Raw genomic sequence first — 12,966 nt, 5'->3', positions numbered from 1 at the left:
TATTTGAGATTAAACCGAGGAGAAAATTCGCTTACGAAAGTTGTTCCTGGCGGCATTGGAACTGCTTGCCAAAACAGAAGTCTACGGAGTCACTTATTGATTATAAGATGAGAATGAATAATCACGACTTAATATTTGGCGTCTGAGAGGCAAGTAACTTAAGTATGATTTTATTAATTAATCCTTAAGAATTTGAAGGGTTGAAATTTTAAAAAATCACTAAAATTCCCTGTACGCACAGGCAAGTGGGACTAGGCCCATTACTCATTGCTGCAGTCAGCCCCGGAAGAAGGTATCCAATAGGCTTCTGACGGCGCTTGTGAACCTCGTCCAGACACTCAGGAACGCACTCGCGCTTTCATAAAAGACCCAGAGAATCCCTCATGCTCTCACACTCTCAGTAATCGAAACATGGCGTCCTCATCAGAGTGGGAGGAGGGGATTGAGGGAAACTTCCTACTCAATAAAGCTGTTGTCAGGGGTAAGCACGTCCAAGCGTTTCAGCAGCGGCCCGGCCCAGGTAGCCAGGTTGAGCTAAAATTATCCCCCCAACAGTCTTGCCTTCAGGAACCAAACCTCTTTCTGCAGAGTCTTGCGGGACATCTTCATGGACCAAGACCGCCAAAATCTCCGTTAACTTGCCAGACGGGGCTTTCAAGAGATACTTCCTCAAGGTACACAGCGAAGCCACTTTTCCATTCTATCAACATTGATCTAATTACTGATCGCTGGTCTGAAAGACCGCAACGGGGAATAGTGCTCGCGCACTGGCCGAGGGCGAGTTCCATTCTGTGTCCGCTATCGATGCCGTGGTGTCAGATCTGGTGCCAAAGGCTGTGGGCTGGGGACATTACCAGAACCACAAGTCACAAGATGTTCACTTCTTCCTGGGGGATTTCCATGATATGGTTCTGACCGAAGAACCGCCCGATCCAGCGCATTTCATGTGGCAGATAGCACAGATGCATCAAAAGGGAACATCCCCCAATGGAATGTTCGGCTTCCCGGTACCTGTTGTTTGTGGCATCATGGAGCGTACCGTGACCTGGGAAAAGAGCTGGGCAAAATCATTCACCCACCAGCTGAAGGATGTCATCAAATACGACAACCAGACGAACGGGCCATGGCCAGAATATGACGCTGCGTGCAAGCAACTCATAGATGTGGTCATACCGAGACTCCTGGGAGCCCTGCAGTCTGGTGGCCGCGAAATTAAACCCTCACTGATACACGGTGACTTGTGGGAACAGAATATCGGAATCGACATGGAAACAGACAAGGCGATCCTCTTCGATGCTGGCTGCACCTATGCGCACAATGAAATGGAATTTGGTACTTGGAGGTGCTCATGGGCGATATATTTCATGGGGCAGAAATACATGCAGCTCTACAAGAGCCATGTTAAGCCCTCCGAGCCAAAGGATGAGTGGGACGACCGGAATCGACTTTATAGTATTCATCCGTACTTAAATGATTCAGCAGGCCATCCAGGAAGTGTTTCAAGGCAACGGTCAGTGTTTCTTCTCAACGCTCGGAGAAAGTGCTGAATGAAACCTCTTACAGGGCGTACAATGATATGCTATATCTTTGCGAGAAATACGGCCCCTTGGAAACCCTCGGGAAGTATGATCCCAAGAAAGATATCAGCGTTACGGGTGATCATGTGCCATATGTTATAGAGCAGCTAAAGGATTGACATGCATATACCCCCACTTTTCCCCAGTTTCGTGCAGATCCCTTAAGGTGTACTGTACCTACAACTTCTAAAGGAGCCATTTCTGTCAGTGTAAATGGATAGAGAGTATCATGATTATCAACAAGCACCAGCACACTTGCAGTCGGATCAAGAAGGATATAGTTCCTAAAGTTTTGTCGACGTTGATTGGTGTCCTCTTTGCTTCTGAATGATTCGAGCATCCCAGAACAATCCACAGTCTGTAAGCGACTGATCCCCAACTGAAAACCCCACCCTCAAATCCACCTTCGAGTTTGCCCCTGCAGTCTGAATGCAAACTACACTTCTCAGCACCACAAGCCATCTCTTGCCATCATAAAGGCAAAGGTAAAGTCAGCCTTGCCCACACTCCTTTCCCTCTAGATTAGCAGCGTTATTTACGCGACGTTCTGCCTCCTGGCATGCACTTGCTCTACTTGTACTTTGGAACAAGTATCCGTCCATATTCTCCGAATCAATCTTTTTTTGGGCGGCAGGAATAGCCTTCGGGACAATGGATGACGAAAAAGGCAACGAGGAGAGCCAAGTCGCAAGAGAAGTGATCGATAGATACTCCCTCTTCACGACAGCAGAAAAATGGTGCATCATCGGTATGGTCGCTTACGCAGCATGGTTTTCAACTTTGAGCAGCTTCATATATTTTCCGGCGCTACACCTTCTCTCCGAGACCTTTGGGGTCTCAGTAGCAAAAATCAACCTGACAATCACTTCGTACATGGCAATTGCAACCATTGCACCGACACTGGTTGGAGACGCGGCGGATGTAGGGGGTCGCAGGCTCGTATATGTGATTACACTCAGCCTGTACATTGGAGCCAATATCGGCATTGCTCTGTCTAAGTCTTATCATGCCCTCCTTGGCCTTCGCGTCCTACAGGCTTTGGCAATTTCTGGCAAGCTTGTCCCGTGATTCTGGTTCAAGACTAATATCTTTAGGCACCTTTTCAATTGCGTATGGGGTAGTAAATGACATTGCTTCACCCGCTGAAAGAGGCTCTTTTGTTAGTGCGATATCTTTTGCGTACGTTCTTGAAACCCAAAAATGGAAGGTTCAAACTCACACAAAACTCACAAGCATAACAATTGCTCCAAGCATCGGGCCCATACTAGGAGGCGTCCTCACCTACGCCGCTGACTGGACCTGGATCTTCTGGTTTCTGTCCATCGCCGCCGGAATCGGCCTGACAACAATGATCTTCCTCCTCCCCGAGACTTCTCGGAACCTCGTAGGGAACGGATCAATCAGACCGGCAAAGTACTTGCGACTGCCTATATGTGGGCTGATGCGCCACTGGAACGAAAGTGATGTTACTGAAAACCATAAGTGGAGAACTCCAAATCCTTTCAAGTCTCTGAAGATACTTGCGAGGAAGGATAATATAGGGATTATCATCGCGTGTGGGTTCCTTTATACCGTCTACACTTGTCTCAACGTCTCGCTGTCAATCTTGTTCATTGACATTTACAAGCTCAATCAGTGGCAAGCGGGCTTGATATACCTTCCATTCGGTATTGGCGGGACCGTGTCCACGTTCTTCTCTGGCCCGCTTCTGGATACCGCATACCGCAATGCTAGGACAGCACGGGGTCTGCTGACAGACAAGGCGGTAGGCGATGACCTGGATAACTTCCCGGTCGAAAAGGCGCGCCTCGGTGTCATATGGATACCGATGCTTCTTACAGCAGCCTCCATTTTGACATTCGGCTGGGTCTTGCACTTCCACAAAGTCAGATTCCTCGTGCATGTCCAACAGGCCCAAAGCTGACACTTGTCAGCACATAGCCATTCCACTCTGTATCCAATTCATTGTAGGATTGTGCATGCAGCTCGATTTCAGCGTCAGTCCTCTTTCCCAACTGCAGCCTAGACTGATGATTAACAAGAAAATAAGATCTACAACACCCTCCTAGGCGACAAGAACCACCGAACACCAGCAGCAGCTCAAGCTTCTAGTAATATCGTCCGCTGCACATTCGCCGCCATTGCAATATCGTTTCTGCAAGGTTTAATAGATACGATAGGTATCGGATGGACTTTCACGATCCTGAGCGGCATGTGTTTACTTGCTATGAGCCTGTTTCTTTTGGATTACTGGAAAGGGACGAGGTGGAGACAGGAGAGCTTGCGCCGCTTGACGGAGTGACGGGGTAGATCTGATCTAGATTAAGACGGAAACCCTGATACCAAACAAGAGAGAATTCAAGAACAACATTCAAACTCGGGCTCTTGCAGAAATGAGAACATGGAGGCGACGATGGCAACAAGAAATGAAAGTTGGAAGACAAAATTGTCCGGATTCGGGTAAACACAGGAGCTGCCCAAAAGTCACGAGACCAACCTCCCAAATGAATCAGTCCCTTCTCCCAGATCCAATCTTCGATGGGAGATTATTGGAGATAGCCAGGCAGGAATTGATTGTCGGGTTTGTCGGGTTCTCAATATCGGTGGGTTCGGAATTCGATCTCCTTCTCATACCCGCGATATTCGTCATTCCCCGAAGACGAGCATTCATTTTCATCCTCAGAATCCTCCTTCACCGGGCAAGGTGCTCCAATAGGTCTACTCCAATCCCGTGCAGGTACAGAGCCCGGAGCGTTAATCATGCACTTCTCAATCCTGAGCTCCGTTCCATTTCCATTCTCATCTTCATAGCACCACGAGATGCGTCCATCGGCACTCATTCCCTCCTCAAATATAGCATCCGGATCATCTCGTTCTGCGTTGTCTGCACAATGATTCCGAACAAAGTTGTTGGCATCTTCAAGGGTAACGAAAGTGCTAAGAACATCTTCCCAGTGTTCCTCGATGCTGTCGACGAGGCCTTTTTCCATGACAATGTAAATATACGGCAGCCCGGTCGGTTTGTCCCTCTCGAATTCAAAGTTGGCGCTTTCTGTATCGGTCTCCGTACCTCTTTTCCGAGCAGCTTTGGGGATAATCCTTGCTGGGTGTAGATGGGACTTCTTCCGCCTGCTTGATAGCTTCGATCAAAGCTTCAGACGCGTCTCGAATGGCAGTTTTCGGCGATTTGGCTTCGATATTGACTCATTTCCTGGCGGGAGCCTCATTCTCAACCTCGTGCAGGGGTCTCTTTCGTGAGGTTGACTTTTCCCTAGCCATTGAGATCGACTCTGAAATTGAGAAGGAAAAGCGATTGGGAGACGCGACTCGCGTTCAAGATCCAGGTCCTCGTCAAACGGGGTGAGTTTAGCAATCTCTAAAATCAAAACAAGCCATACGCCCTTCCCCGTACCACAACTATTCCTCTTCTTCGCAACACTCTAAAATCCTCAATAGAAACCTATCATCTTCTCCTCCTTCTTCCAAGCAAATAAAAATAGAAAGGGTGCACGTATAACTAATCACTCGAAAGGCGCGTCACCTGACCTCATCGACCCCGCCATTCAGGACAGAAAGACCCCACTTCACCCCACTCCCTACCCTTCTCACCTCGCTCCTCCCCGTCCTCATCCGGTATTGACATTTGACATGTCCCTTCTCACACGGACTCTCCGCCAACAACTCAAACCATCACCCCTCACCCGCTCCACCATCTCAATCAGCAGAACTACGGGGAACAGGACAATGGCTTCAGCACCAGAAACAGAGAAGTTTGAATGGCTGGTCATAATGCCGGATCAGCCTGGAAAGTTAGCTAAGAGGATGGAGGTTAGACCGTAAGGAGACCCCCCTTTTCTTCGATCCATGTTTGACATGGGGAAAGGGCTGATGATTGATTGAAGGTCACATTTTGCGGGCTTGAAACCGAAGATGGATAGTGGGTTCTGGAAGATGGGCGGCGAGTTCCCATTCCTTTTCTTTAGATCATTGGTGGCGAGAGGGAAAGGGCTGATGAGAAACAGGGGCGTTGCTCGAGGAGGTCCCGAAGGAGGGAGAGCAGATGAAGATGCTTGGCAGTGCGATGGTTGCGTCTGCGAGTTCTAAGGAGGAATTGCTGGAGATCTTGAAGAATGACATCTATGCTAAGAGTGAGGTTTGGGATTTCGACAAGGTGAGTTTTGACTGAAGTTTTAGACGGGTGTCAAGGTGTGTTGCTGATTGGGTGTAGATCCAGGTTTATCCTTTCAAGTGTGCATTCAGGATTCCACATCCATGAGGGCGAGGATGCTGAGGGGAAGATGGAGAGGTTTACGTGTGAGAATGAGATGAGATTGGGGGTTCGAAAATCACAGCTTGCATGAAGTCTGTAGACATGGATTCTTTCAAAGCAATCAATTCCACCTGTAAAAAAATTCAAACCAAATTCATTTCGAGTTGTTGAAACCCGCGATCCGACTCATGAGTTCACCTACAAAACCGACAACGCATACCCATTTCCCCATCGATCTTTCGTAAATTCATCGCCTCGTCCCTTCTCATTCCTTCTCAAGCCAAACCGAACCACTTAACAGTGGGTCAAGTAAATACCACTCACCAACCCGAGGACACCAGGGTCAGTGGTCGATTGTGGCAGAACCCAGTCACACGACCCTGCTCCCAATTGATCCGGATCAAACTGCAACACAAACTGAACATGTCCATCCTCTCCGTTGCCATTGGCTGGGGGGGAGGGGAAGCTGCCGATGATACTGGATTGGCCACGTTGAAGGGTGGCAGCACCCCAATGGTAATATTGGATGACAGGTGGAGTTGCATCCATGACATCGGCATAGGTGACGTTTTCGGTGCTGGGATCCTCGCAGAGGGCACCCGGGATGAGTTTCATGATGTTCAAGGCGGGCAGGGCAGCATTGTTGTCGGTGGTCTTTTCGAAGTAGAGCATGTCGGCATGGTCCGCGATCTCCAGCTGGCAAGTGTTGGATCCAGCAGGAACCTTGAAGTCGACAAATTGGAGATTGTCCTGAGACTTGCCCTCTGTCCCTTGGATGTGTTGGAGGCGGACATGAGGAGAATCAAGGAGAGTGCGAAGCGGAGTATCTGCCTTGGCTGGTTGCATAACTGAGTTGAAAAAGCCAGGCTCTGGACTGAGGAGAGAGAAGAGAGTTGGGTAGACTGTGCCGCAAGCACGAGGGGGGAGGGTGGGTGATGCGGCAACAATTGCCAATGCAGAGAGGAGGACGGTGATTGAAAGACTCATAATTGCTGAGCTGAACTGAGTTGTGGAAGTTCAGGAAGTGGTGTTGGGATCTGGAAAGTTAAGCAAGGAGATGCTGCTTGAGGAGTTGAAGATCGAAGGGAGGAAAGAGAGGATAGTTATATGGGCCCCAATGGGAAAGCTCTTTGAGACATTACAAACGGAATGGGTTTCATTGACAGGACAGTATCCTTCACCAAAATTCTAAAGAAACTCATTTGCCAGACACTTGCCAGGCAGGAAAGTGCTCACCTGACTCCAAAACATATTGAAATGCACACAGTTTGAGACTTTCAATTGACCTTGCCCCGTTGGAGGAGAATTGTGTGGGTTGAGTGATGGCTGTGCAGAGAAACTTCTGGGGTATGTCCAAGCTAGAGGCTATGTACCTGTGCGGAAACGGAATGTGGTCAATGAACCCAAGAAGTTCCTGGTTCGGAATCACATCTGTGGCCATAGGATGAGGCTGAGGCTCCTACAATGCAGGTCACCGGCGGCGTAATCCGTTTGCATCTGTTTGGACAATGAGGAGAAGTTTCGGACGGAGCTTGGAAGTAGCTTGAATCCAGGCAGAAGGCTAATGAGACTCCGGGGGAAAGCCGTTGCAAACGAAGTGTTCCAGGCATCACATCCAGACCCTCATACAATCACGGGCCAAAATAGGCTCCGAGATCCAGAAATTCCTCATGAGCTTGCTTTTCTATGGAAAGCTACCCGACCAGCCAAATGTTGCACCGAGAGAAGACCGTGGCCATGCATTTGTAAGTACAGACAGGAAAGAAAGGAACCGCTCTAGTCGAAAAGACCGAAACCCATATCCTCGTCTGACTCCTCCTTTGCTGTAGAAGTTGTTAGTTTGGATGTCCGGATAGCGGCATAATACGAGGTAAATCGTACCCTCTTCCTTTTCTTCTTCCTTGGTCTCCTCAGCAGCAGCATCTCCTCCAGATGCGGCACCTCCAGCTGTTGGCGCAGCAGCGGCTCCACCACCTGATCCGACGTTCAACAGAAGGTCCTTGACATCCTTGCCCTCGAGAGCCTATAATTCCACGTATCAACACTGTCCTGTGGTGTATTATTCCCATTGAATTGTCCCTCATACCTTGGCGAAAAGTGAGCACCAGATAGGTTCAACATCTTCAATCTTGGCAGCCTTGATGAGTGTTTGTAATTTGTCGGCCTGTGTAAAATCAGCAACTTGCCCCACCGCTATCCTGACCAGTTCGCAGGGTCTCGAAGAAGGAGGAATCATACAGTGATATCGACACCGTCATCGGCGAGTATCAAAGCCGCGTAGGAAGTTGCGAGCTCAGCGTTCGACATTTTGAGAATCTATAGATTGGCAGCTGGGATCAGTACTTGAGCCCCTTCAGCATATTTTCCTGTGGTAGGCGACTCACCGACTGTGGGTTGTTGTCGGTGTATTGGTTTTCTCGTGAAGAATCTTGAGGAGCGTGGGTCGTCGCGATTTAAAGAAGTTCCACCCGATTTTGAAAATTGTTGGTGGTGTGCCGGCAGGGTGTCAAACCGCACATGATTGGCAGAAGAAGCGACAACTAGTGGACGAGGCACCGTGACAGTGCTTAGATAACGCCTGGCCCCGCCTGGTTATCGATGTTTCCCCGCTGCCCAGGATGTCATTGTAACTTGAGACCAGGCATTCTGCTGTCAACCTCACATTATTGCGCAGACTGTGCCTCGAAGACGGACACACGATCTTCCAGATATTGTTGAAGCTACAATCAATTGACAGATACACAACTCCACAACCTCGGCAACATGGCCGACACACCAACGCTTCCACCTCCCCTCGATCCGCGCGAAAAGCCCATACTCGAAAGTTTGCAGCGGATACGAGATGAATTGACCCTTCTGAAGACCGACAGGACGACATATGTCAAGTCTTCAGATGTCCTTCCTCTCTACGACAAAGTGGTTGATCAAGTCGAATTACTCAACGACGTTCGAATCGATAAGCCGCAGGAGACAAATCAAGGTTGGGCAAAGTTGAGCCATGTGAAGTCTACAGCGCCACTAACTCGAATAACTGTAGTTGACAGAGTCCTGGACGGGTGCTTCCAGCTGCTGTCTCTATTCTTCATGACCATTGGGCGAAATAACGAGGCTCCTGCTGCCTACGCCTTAAGCTCAACGATAAAACGACTGCTCGACCACTTGACCGAGGTAGATTTATACTCCGCCAAAGACCTCGTTCACCTCTCAAGTACTCTCGAGAAACTCAGAGTTATTGTCAAGAACGCAGACGGAACATATTCGGAGAAGCTCATCACTCTCCTCGCGAACAGAATCGAAGTATGCCAGGGATTGTTGTCAAATCTCCAAAGCAGACTTGACCGATTAGGCGGAGACCTACCATCGACACACGAGAAACTGATATCCATTCTTCGCTCTATATCGCTGGCAAATACGAAAACGAAGGTGCGCTTCGAACATCACATGTTAGAGATGTAATATTAACTCCGGTTAGTTCTCAACATCGGAAGTCCAGAAGTTGCAGGCCCAAGCAAAAGATATCGACGCACAAAGGGTTGATGGAAATTTCGCGACGGCCGCTGGAGAGGTGCCAGTTGGTAACGACGTTGTCTGTGCACTCCTCAACAAGTGCTTGATGTGGTCAGGAACTGTTCTTGAACGGTAGGTACATCCTAGTTTTCCTTAGGTCGGCCTATACTAATATCTACAAGGAAAGGAGAGATGCCCGAACCCTTCAGAGAGAGGTACCAAGTACTAGTTGACATCAGAAATAAGCTTGAGAAGCTCTCTCTGACGCAGGCTTGGTCCTTACGCGAGACTGATTTATACGATTACCAAAGACAATTGGACAAAATTGATGAAAGCCGAGTCGACGGCAATTTCGTTGATGCAGAGGGAAAGTTTGCTGAGCTTTATGTCCAAAGAGTATGAGCCTGAGAAAAGAGACATGTTGGCATATACTGATTCGTCGCAGACATTCCTATATTTGATCAGACGAAGTTATGCATACATCTACTACCTCATGGTCTCGTCCGAGCCTGTTTCTGAAGCCCTCCTGCCAGTGTACAATCAACTTCAGACTCTGAGACGATGTCTTATTGAAGTAAAAAACTCCGGAGGGGTCACTTCACCAAGAGAGCTGTACCCTTACAGCATGAAGGTACGCCATCTATTACTCAAATCTGAAGAGTAGCTAAATGATATCTAGCTCAATTCTATTGACAACATGAGAGTTGATGGCAAATTCATGGTTGGAGATGATGTACCAGAAGGGCAAGGCAGTGTGAATGATTTACTAGCGGAATGCTTTGAACTCAGTTACGATCTTCGAGTGGCTGCTGAGTCGGAGAATGAACCAGAGGAATAGGGTAACTTTCTGAGGGTGGCGTTCGGCTCCCACAGCGGAGGCGTTACGGGATCTGCTCTTTTGAATTTGCTATAGCCTTAGCATGGCTGTAAGATATCCGTGGGCCGGTAATTGGATCTGAAGGGAGACCTGAGAGGGGATGTGGGGTTCCGTGCGATCGCGGTACGGTAGATGCAGCGCAGAGAAAGAGCAATGAAGCCGGGTGCGGCCAAAATTGCTACAGTAATGGGAAATCGAGCCGATTTTCTTGCCCAGTCAACAACTTCCAAACGATAAATTGCCTCAGACTGAAGTGAATTCTCGTGCTTTTGTTGCAATGAAAGTTGTAGCAGGCTGGCCGTCCCAATCCGGCCAAGACCCATTGACACGGGATCGCGTCTCCAAGCGCGTCCGCCTTTCGACCTCAACTTCCTTCCTCGTCCACAACGACGGAACAACAACCCCAAAATGTTTAGCACATTCTCACCGCATGCTCACGCATTCACAAACTACTCACCGCATGTCCCGTCACCTCTTTCCTCTTCTCCACTGCGCAACTCGCCATCCCCGCTCTCGCCCCGCGATGTTAATCTGCCTGCGCGTGATCCTGAGGAGATGATGTCGAGTCCGACGCCCGCGTCAAAGACAAAGCCCAATCCAAAATCGAAATACAGCCCCGATGTCGAATTCAGCGAGACACCATCGTCAATGAAAACTGCACTCCCATCACCACCGCCCTCACGCGGCAGAGCATCAGGTAGTTCTAGAGAGAGCGTGTACAGCAAGCGTGTCACGAAGGCCAATCCGCTCATGAGCCGCAATGCGGATGAAGGTCGAGAGGCGAGGAGAAAATTGTTCTTGAAGAAGGTGAGGGAGGGAAGTGAGGAGCAGAGATGGCGGGAGAGGAATGGAGGGTTGGGCGCCGGGGACGATGAGGTGTTGAGGGTTATTTGGGTTGCGGAGGAAAGGAGACGGGAGGAAGAGAGACGAAGGGAGGCGAATGTTTTGGGGGTTGGGGTAGGGGAACTGGAGGAGGAGATTGTGGATGGGGAGGGGGCCAGCTTTGAGGATGAGCTTATGGTTGAGGTGGTTGCGATGGAGGAGGAGGAGGAGTTGGAGGCGTTGTTGGGGAGTTTGAGTCAGGATGATGCGGTGAATTCGATGCTTTGTGATGATCAGACGATGCAGTCACATCGGAATGAACAAACTCAGGACACGCCGTATGGAAGTGATGATGAGGAGTATGATCATATCTTCATGGATGTCATTGAGGAGGAGAATAGGATGGCGAGTCAGCAACAGCAGCAAATTCCCGGATATCTTGATACGGATTCTGAGATGATGGATATGAGCTAGAGCTGGCCATCATTCGATACCTGTTAGGATTATTTCTTCAGCGTAGGCGTTAAAGTTTGGGGCATAAGGATAAGACGGCGTTATGGTTATTGCTTTGGAGTCACAAGATTGGGCTACTGTATTTGGTGTCAATGATTCTTCATTGTGTAGGGCAACCTTCTTCTGGCGCCCCGAAAGCTTCTTGCGCTGCTTGCATATCTCCCACGAGATCAGCTGGAGGAGAGCCAGCTGCTTGCATCTGTAAACGTTTAGTACATAATCAATGCAAATAAAGTGTCAGTACCAACCTTCTGCATCCTGTCCACAATGTACTCCCTATCCGCAGCATTCTCATCCGTGTAAGTCTTCAACTCAAACCTCTTTACAATCTCCCTCACATATATCTGTTGCTCCTTATACCTCTTCATATCCGCCTCATTAACCTTCCCAGCGTTCTTCTTCATCCAATCTGGGAACTTATCATCTAGTTCCTTCATGGGCTCATACAAGATCTCCTTGTTTGTCAACTGCTCCATCATCCCCAATAACATTTTAGAGAAATCCTCTTCTCCACCTTCACCATCTAGACCGCCTGCTTGCATGGCTTTCATCATCTCTGCCATTAAGTCATCAGTGTTGTCTGATGTGGCAGCCGCTGTAGCTTGATCCCCACTTTCCCGCATCCGTTCCATTGTTTTCTTGATCGTTTCTTGAAAGGACTCTTCTGTTGCAGAGGCAGCTGCTGCAGGTCCTACTTTTGCCACAGGTTCTTTGGATGTTGATGCAGCTGAACCTGGTGCACCTAAGCCTGCGGCTTCTCCAAGAGCTGCTGCCCCACCAAGCTCCTTCAGCATGTTCTCAAGTTGTGCTTGCATGTCGGGTGATGTCTCTAATTCTCCCAGCAGCTCTGCCATCCCAGATTGTAGTTGTTTGGCAAAATCTTCATCGGAAAGGCCTTCTTCTATTGGAAAATCCGGAATAGGAGCACTGGGTCTACCTGGGCCGGTGGGGAGAGTTGGCTTTGCAGCGGAAGGGGTGGGCACGAATTCATCAAGCATATCTAGAGCTTGTTAACACGTGTTGCACATAATGGGGAGGACTGACCATCTAAATCGTCCAGGTCATCTTCGTCTGGGTCTGGGACATCCTCTGCAAGTACATGATCCTTTGACTTTGGCACTTCTGCTGATTCGGGGTCTTTTGGTGTTGGTATTGAAGCTGAGTCTTTCTCCATTGCCTTTCCAAAGCCCTCTGCCAGACCTTCTAAATCCCCTAGCTTCTTCTCCATATCTGCAGTATGCTTCTTGTGCAAAAATTACTCCTTTATTGTGTTGAGCAGGTGGATGGCTTGTGACAGCGGATATCAACTTGCCAGGTGCGTTCACGGTAGGTGCTATACAATGGGTGGTTCTAGATGGCAATGAAATAAACAAGAATCCTATCTGACTTCGCAAGCATTC

General features: G+C 48.9%; 8 protein-coding genes across 8 annotated transcripts; 5 read left to right on the top strand and 3 right to left on the bottom strand.

The window, feature by feature from the left end:
* Nucleotides 1-339: 339 nt before the first annotated feature.
* On the top strand, nt 340-1,875 carry K444DRAFT_666776 (uncharacterized protein). The gene is made up of 4 exons (XM_024887221.1): nt 340-481; nt 556-674; nt 741-1,510; nt 1,564-1,875. The coding sequence occupies exons 1-4, from the start codon at nt 412-414 to the stop codon at nt 1,694-1,696; spliced, it is 1,092 nt and encodes a 363-aa protein (XP_024732481.1). The 5' UTR covers nt 340-411; the 3' UTR covers nt 1,697-1,875.
* Nucleotides 1,876-2,228: 353 nt separating this feature from the next.
* On the top strand, nt 2,229-3,879 carry K444DRAFT_596514 (MFS general substrate transporter; the record flags this gene model as incomplete). The annotated part of the gene is given in 5 exon segments (XM_024878432.1): nt 2,229-2,641; nt 2,658-2,756; nt 2,811-3,462; nt 3,512-3,574; nt 3,628-3,879. The coding sequence occupies 5 exon segments, from the start codon at nt 2,229-2,231 to the stop codon at nt 3,877-3,879; spliced, it is 1,479 nt and encodes a 492-aa protein (XP_024732480.1).
* Nucleotides 3,880-5,017: 1,138 nt separating this feature from the next.
* K444DRAFT_617258 (uncharacterized protein) lies at nt 5,018-6,045 on the top strand. Its single transcript, XM_024881086.1, has 4 exons — nt 5,018-5,413; nt 5,480-5,535; nt 5,600-5,748; nt 5,806-6,045. Exons 1-4 carry the CDS (start codon nt 5,226-5,228, stop codon nt 5,851-5,853), a joined length of 441 nt encoding a protein of 146 aa, XP_024732479.1. The 5' UTR covers nt 5,018-5,225; the 3' UTR covers nt 5,854-6,045.
* Nucleotides 6,046-6,122: 77 nt separating this feature from the next.
* K444DRAFT_666772 (uncharacterized protein) lies at nt 6,123-6,834 on the bottom strand (the record flags this gene model as incomplete). Its single annotated transcript, XM_024887220.1, has 2 exons — nt 6,123-6,140; nt 6,172-6,834. 2 exons carry the CDS (start codon nt 6,832-6,834, stop codon nt 6,123-6,125), a joined length of 681 nt encoding a protein of 226 aa, XP_024732478.1.
* A 789-nt stretch (nt 6,835-7,623) lies between these two features.
* K444DRAFT_537914 (ribosomal protein 60S) lies at nt 7,624-8,154 on the bottom strand (the record flags this gene model as incomplete). The annotated part of the gene is made up of 4 exons (XM_024875504.1): nt 7,624-7,670; nt 7,729-7,870; nt 7,934-8,011; nt 8,086-8,154. 4 exons carry the CDS (start codon nt 8,152-8,154, stop codon nt 7,624-7,626), a joined length of 336 nt encoding a protein of 111 aa, XP_024732477.1.
* Nucleotides 8,155-8,466: 312 nt separating this feature from the next.
* Nucleotides 8,467-10,463, top strand: K444DRAFT_617256 (uncharacterized protein). The gene is made up of 5 exons (XM_024881085.1): nt 8,467-9,270; nt 9,320-9,486; nt 9,537-9,750; nt 9,800-9,985; nt 10,034-10,463. The coding sequence occupies exons 1-5, from the start codon at nt 8,611-8,613 to the stop codon at nt 10,190-10,192; spliced, it is 1,386 nt and encodes a 461-aa protein (XP_024732476.1). The 5' UTR covers nt 8,467-8,610; the 3' UTR covers nt 10,193-10,463.
* A 176-nt stretch (nt 10,464-10,639) lies between these two features.
* Nucleotides 10,640-11,527, top strand: K444DRAFT_645733 (uncharacterized protein; the record flags this gene model as incomplete). The annotated part of the gene is made up of 1 exon (XM_024885115.1): nt 10,640-11,527. One exon carries the CDS (start codon nt 10,640-10,642, stop codon nt 11,525-11,527), a length of 888 nt encoding a protein of 295 aa, XP_024732475.1.
* Nucleotides 11,528-11,666: 139 nt separating this feature from the next.
* Nucleotides 11,667-12,794, bottom strand: K444DRAFT_645732 (Pex19-domain-containing protein; the record flags this gene model as incomplete). Its single annotated transcript, XM_024885114.1, has 3 exons — nt 11,667-11,765; nt 11,815-12,566; nt 12,611-12,794. 3 exons carry the CDS (start codon nt 12,792-12,794, stop codon nt 11,667-11,669), a joined length of 1,035 nt encoding a protein of 344 aa, XP_024732474.1.
* Between the last annotated feature and the right edge of the window lie 172 nt (nt 12,795-12,966).

The sequence above is a fragment of the Hyaloscypha bicolor genome (genome assembly GCF_002865645.1).
Source record: "Hyaloscypha bicolor E unplaced genomic scaffold K444scaffold_125, whole genome shotgun sequence".
Taxonomy (NCBI): Eukaryota; Fungi; Ascomycota; class Leotiomycetes; order Helotiales; family Hyaloscyphaceae; genus Hyaloscypha; species Hyaloscypha bicolor.
The sequence above is the reverse complement of the archived record's forward strand: the minus strand, read 5'-3'. Positions and strand labels throughout refer to the sequence as shown.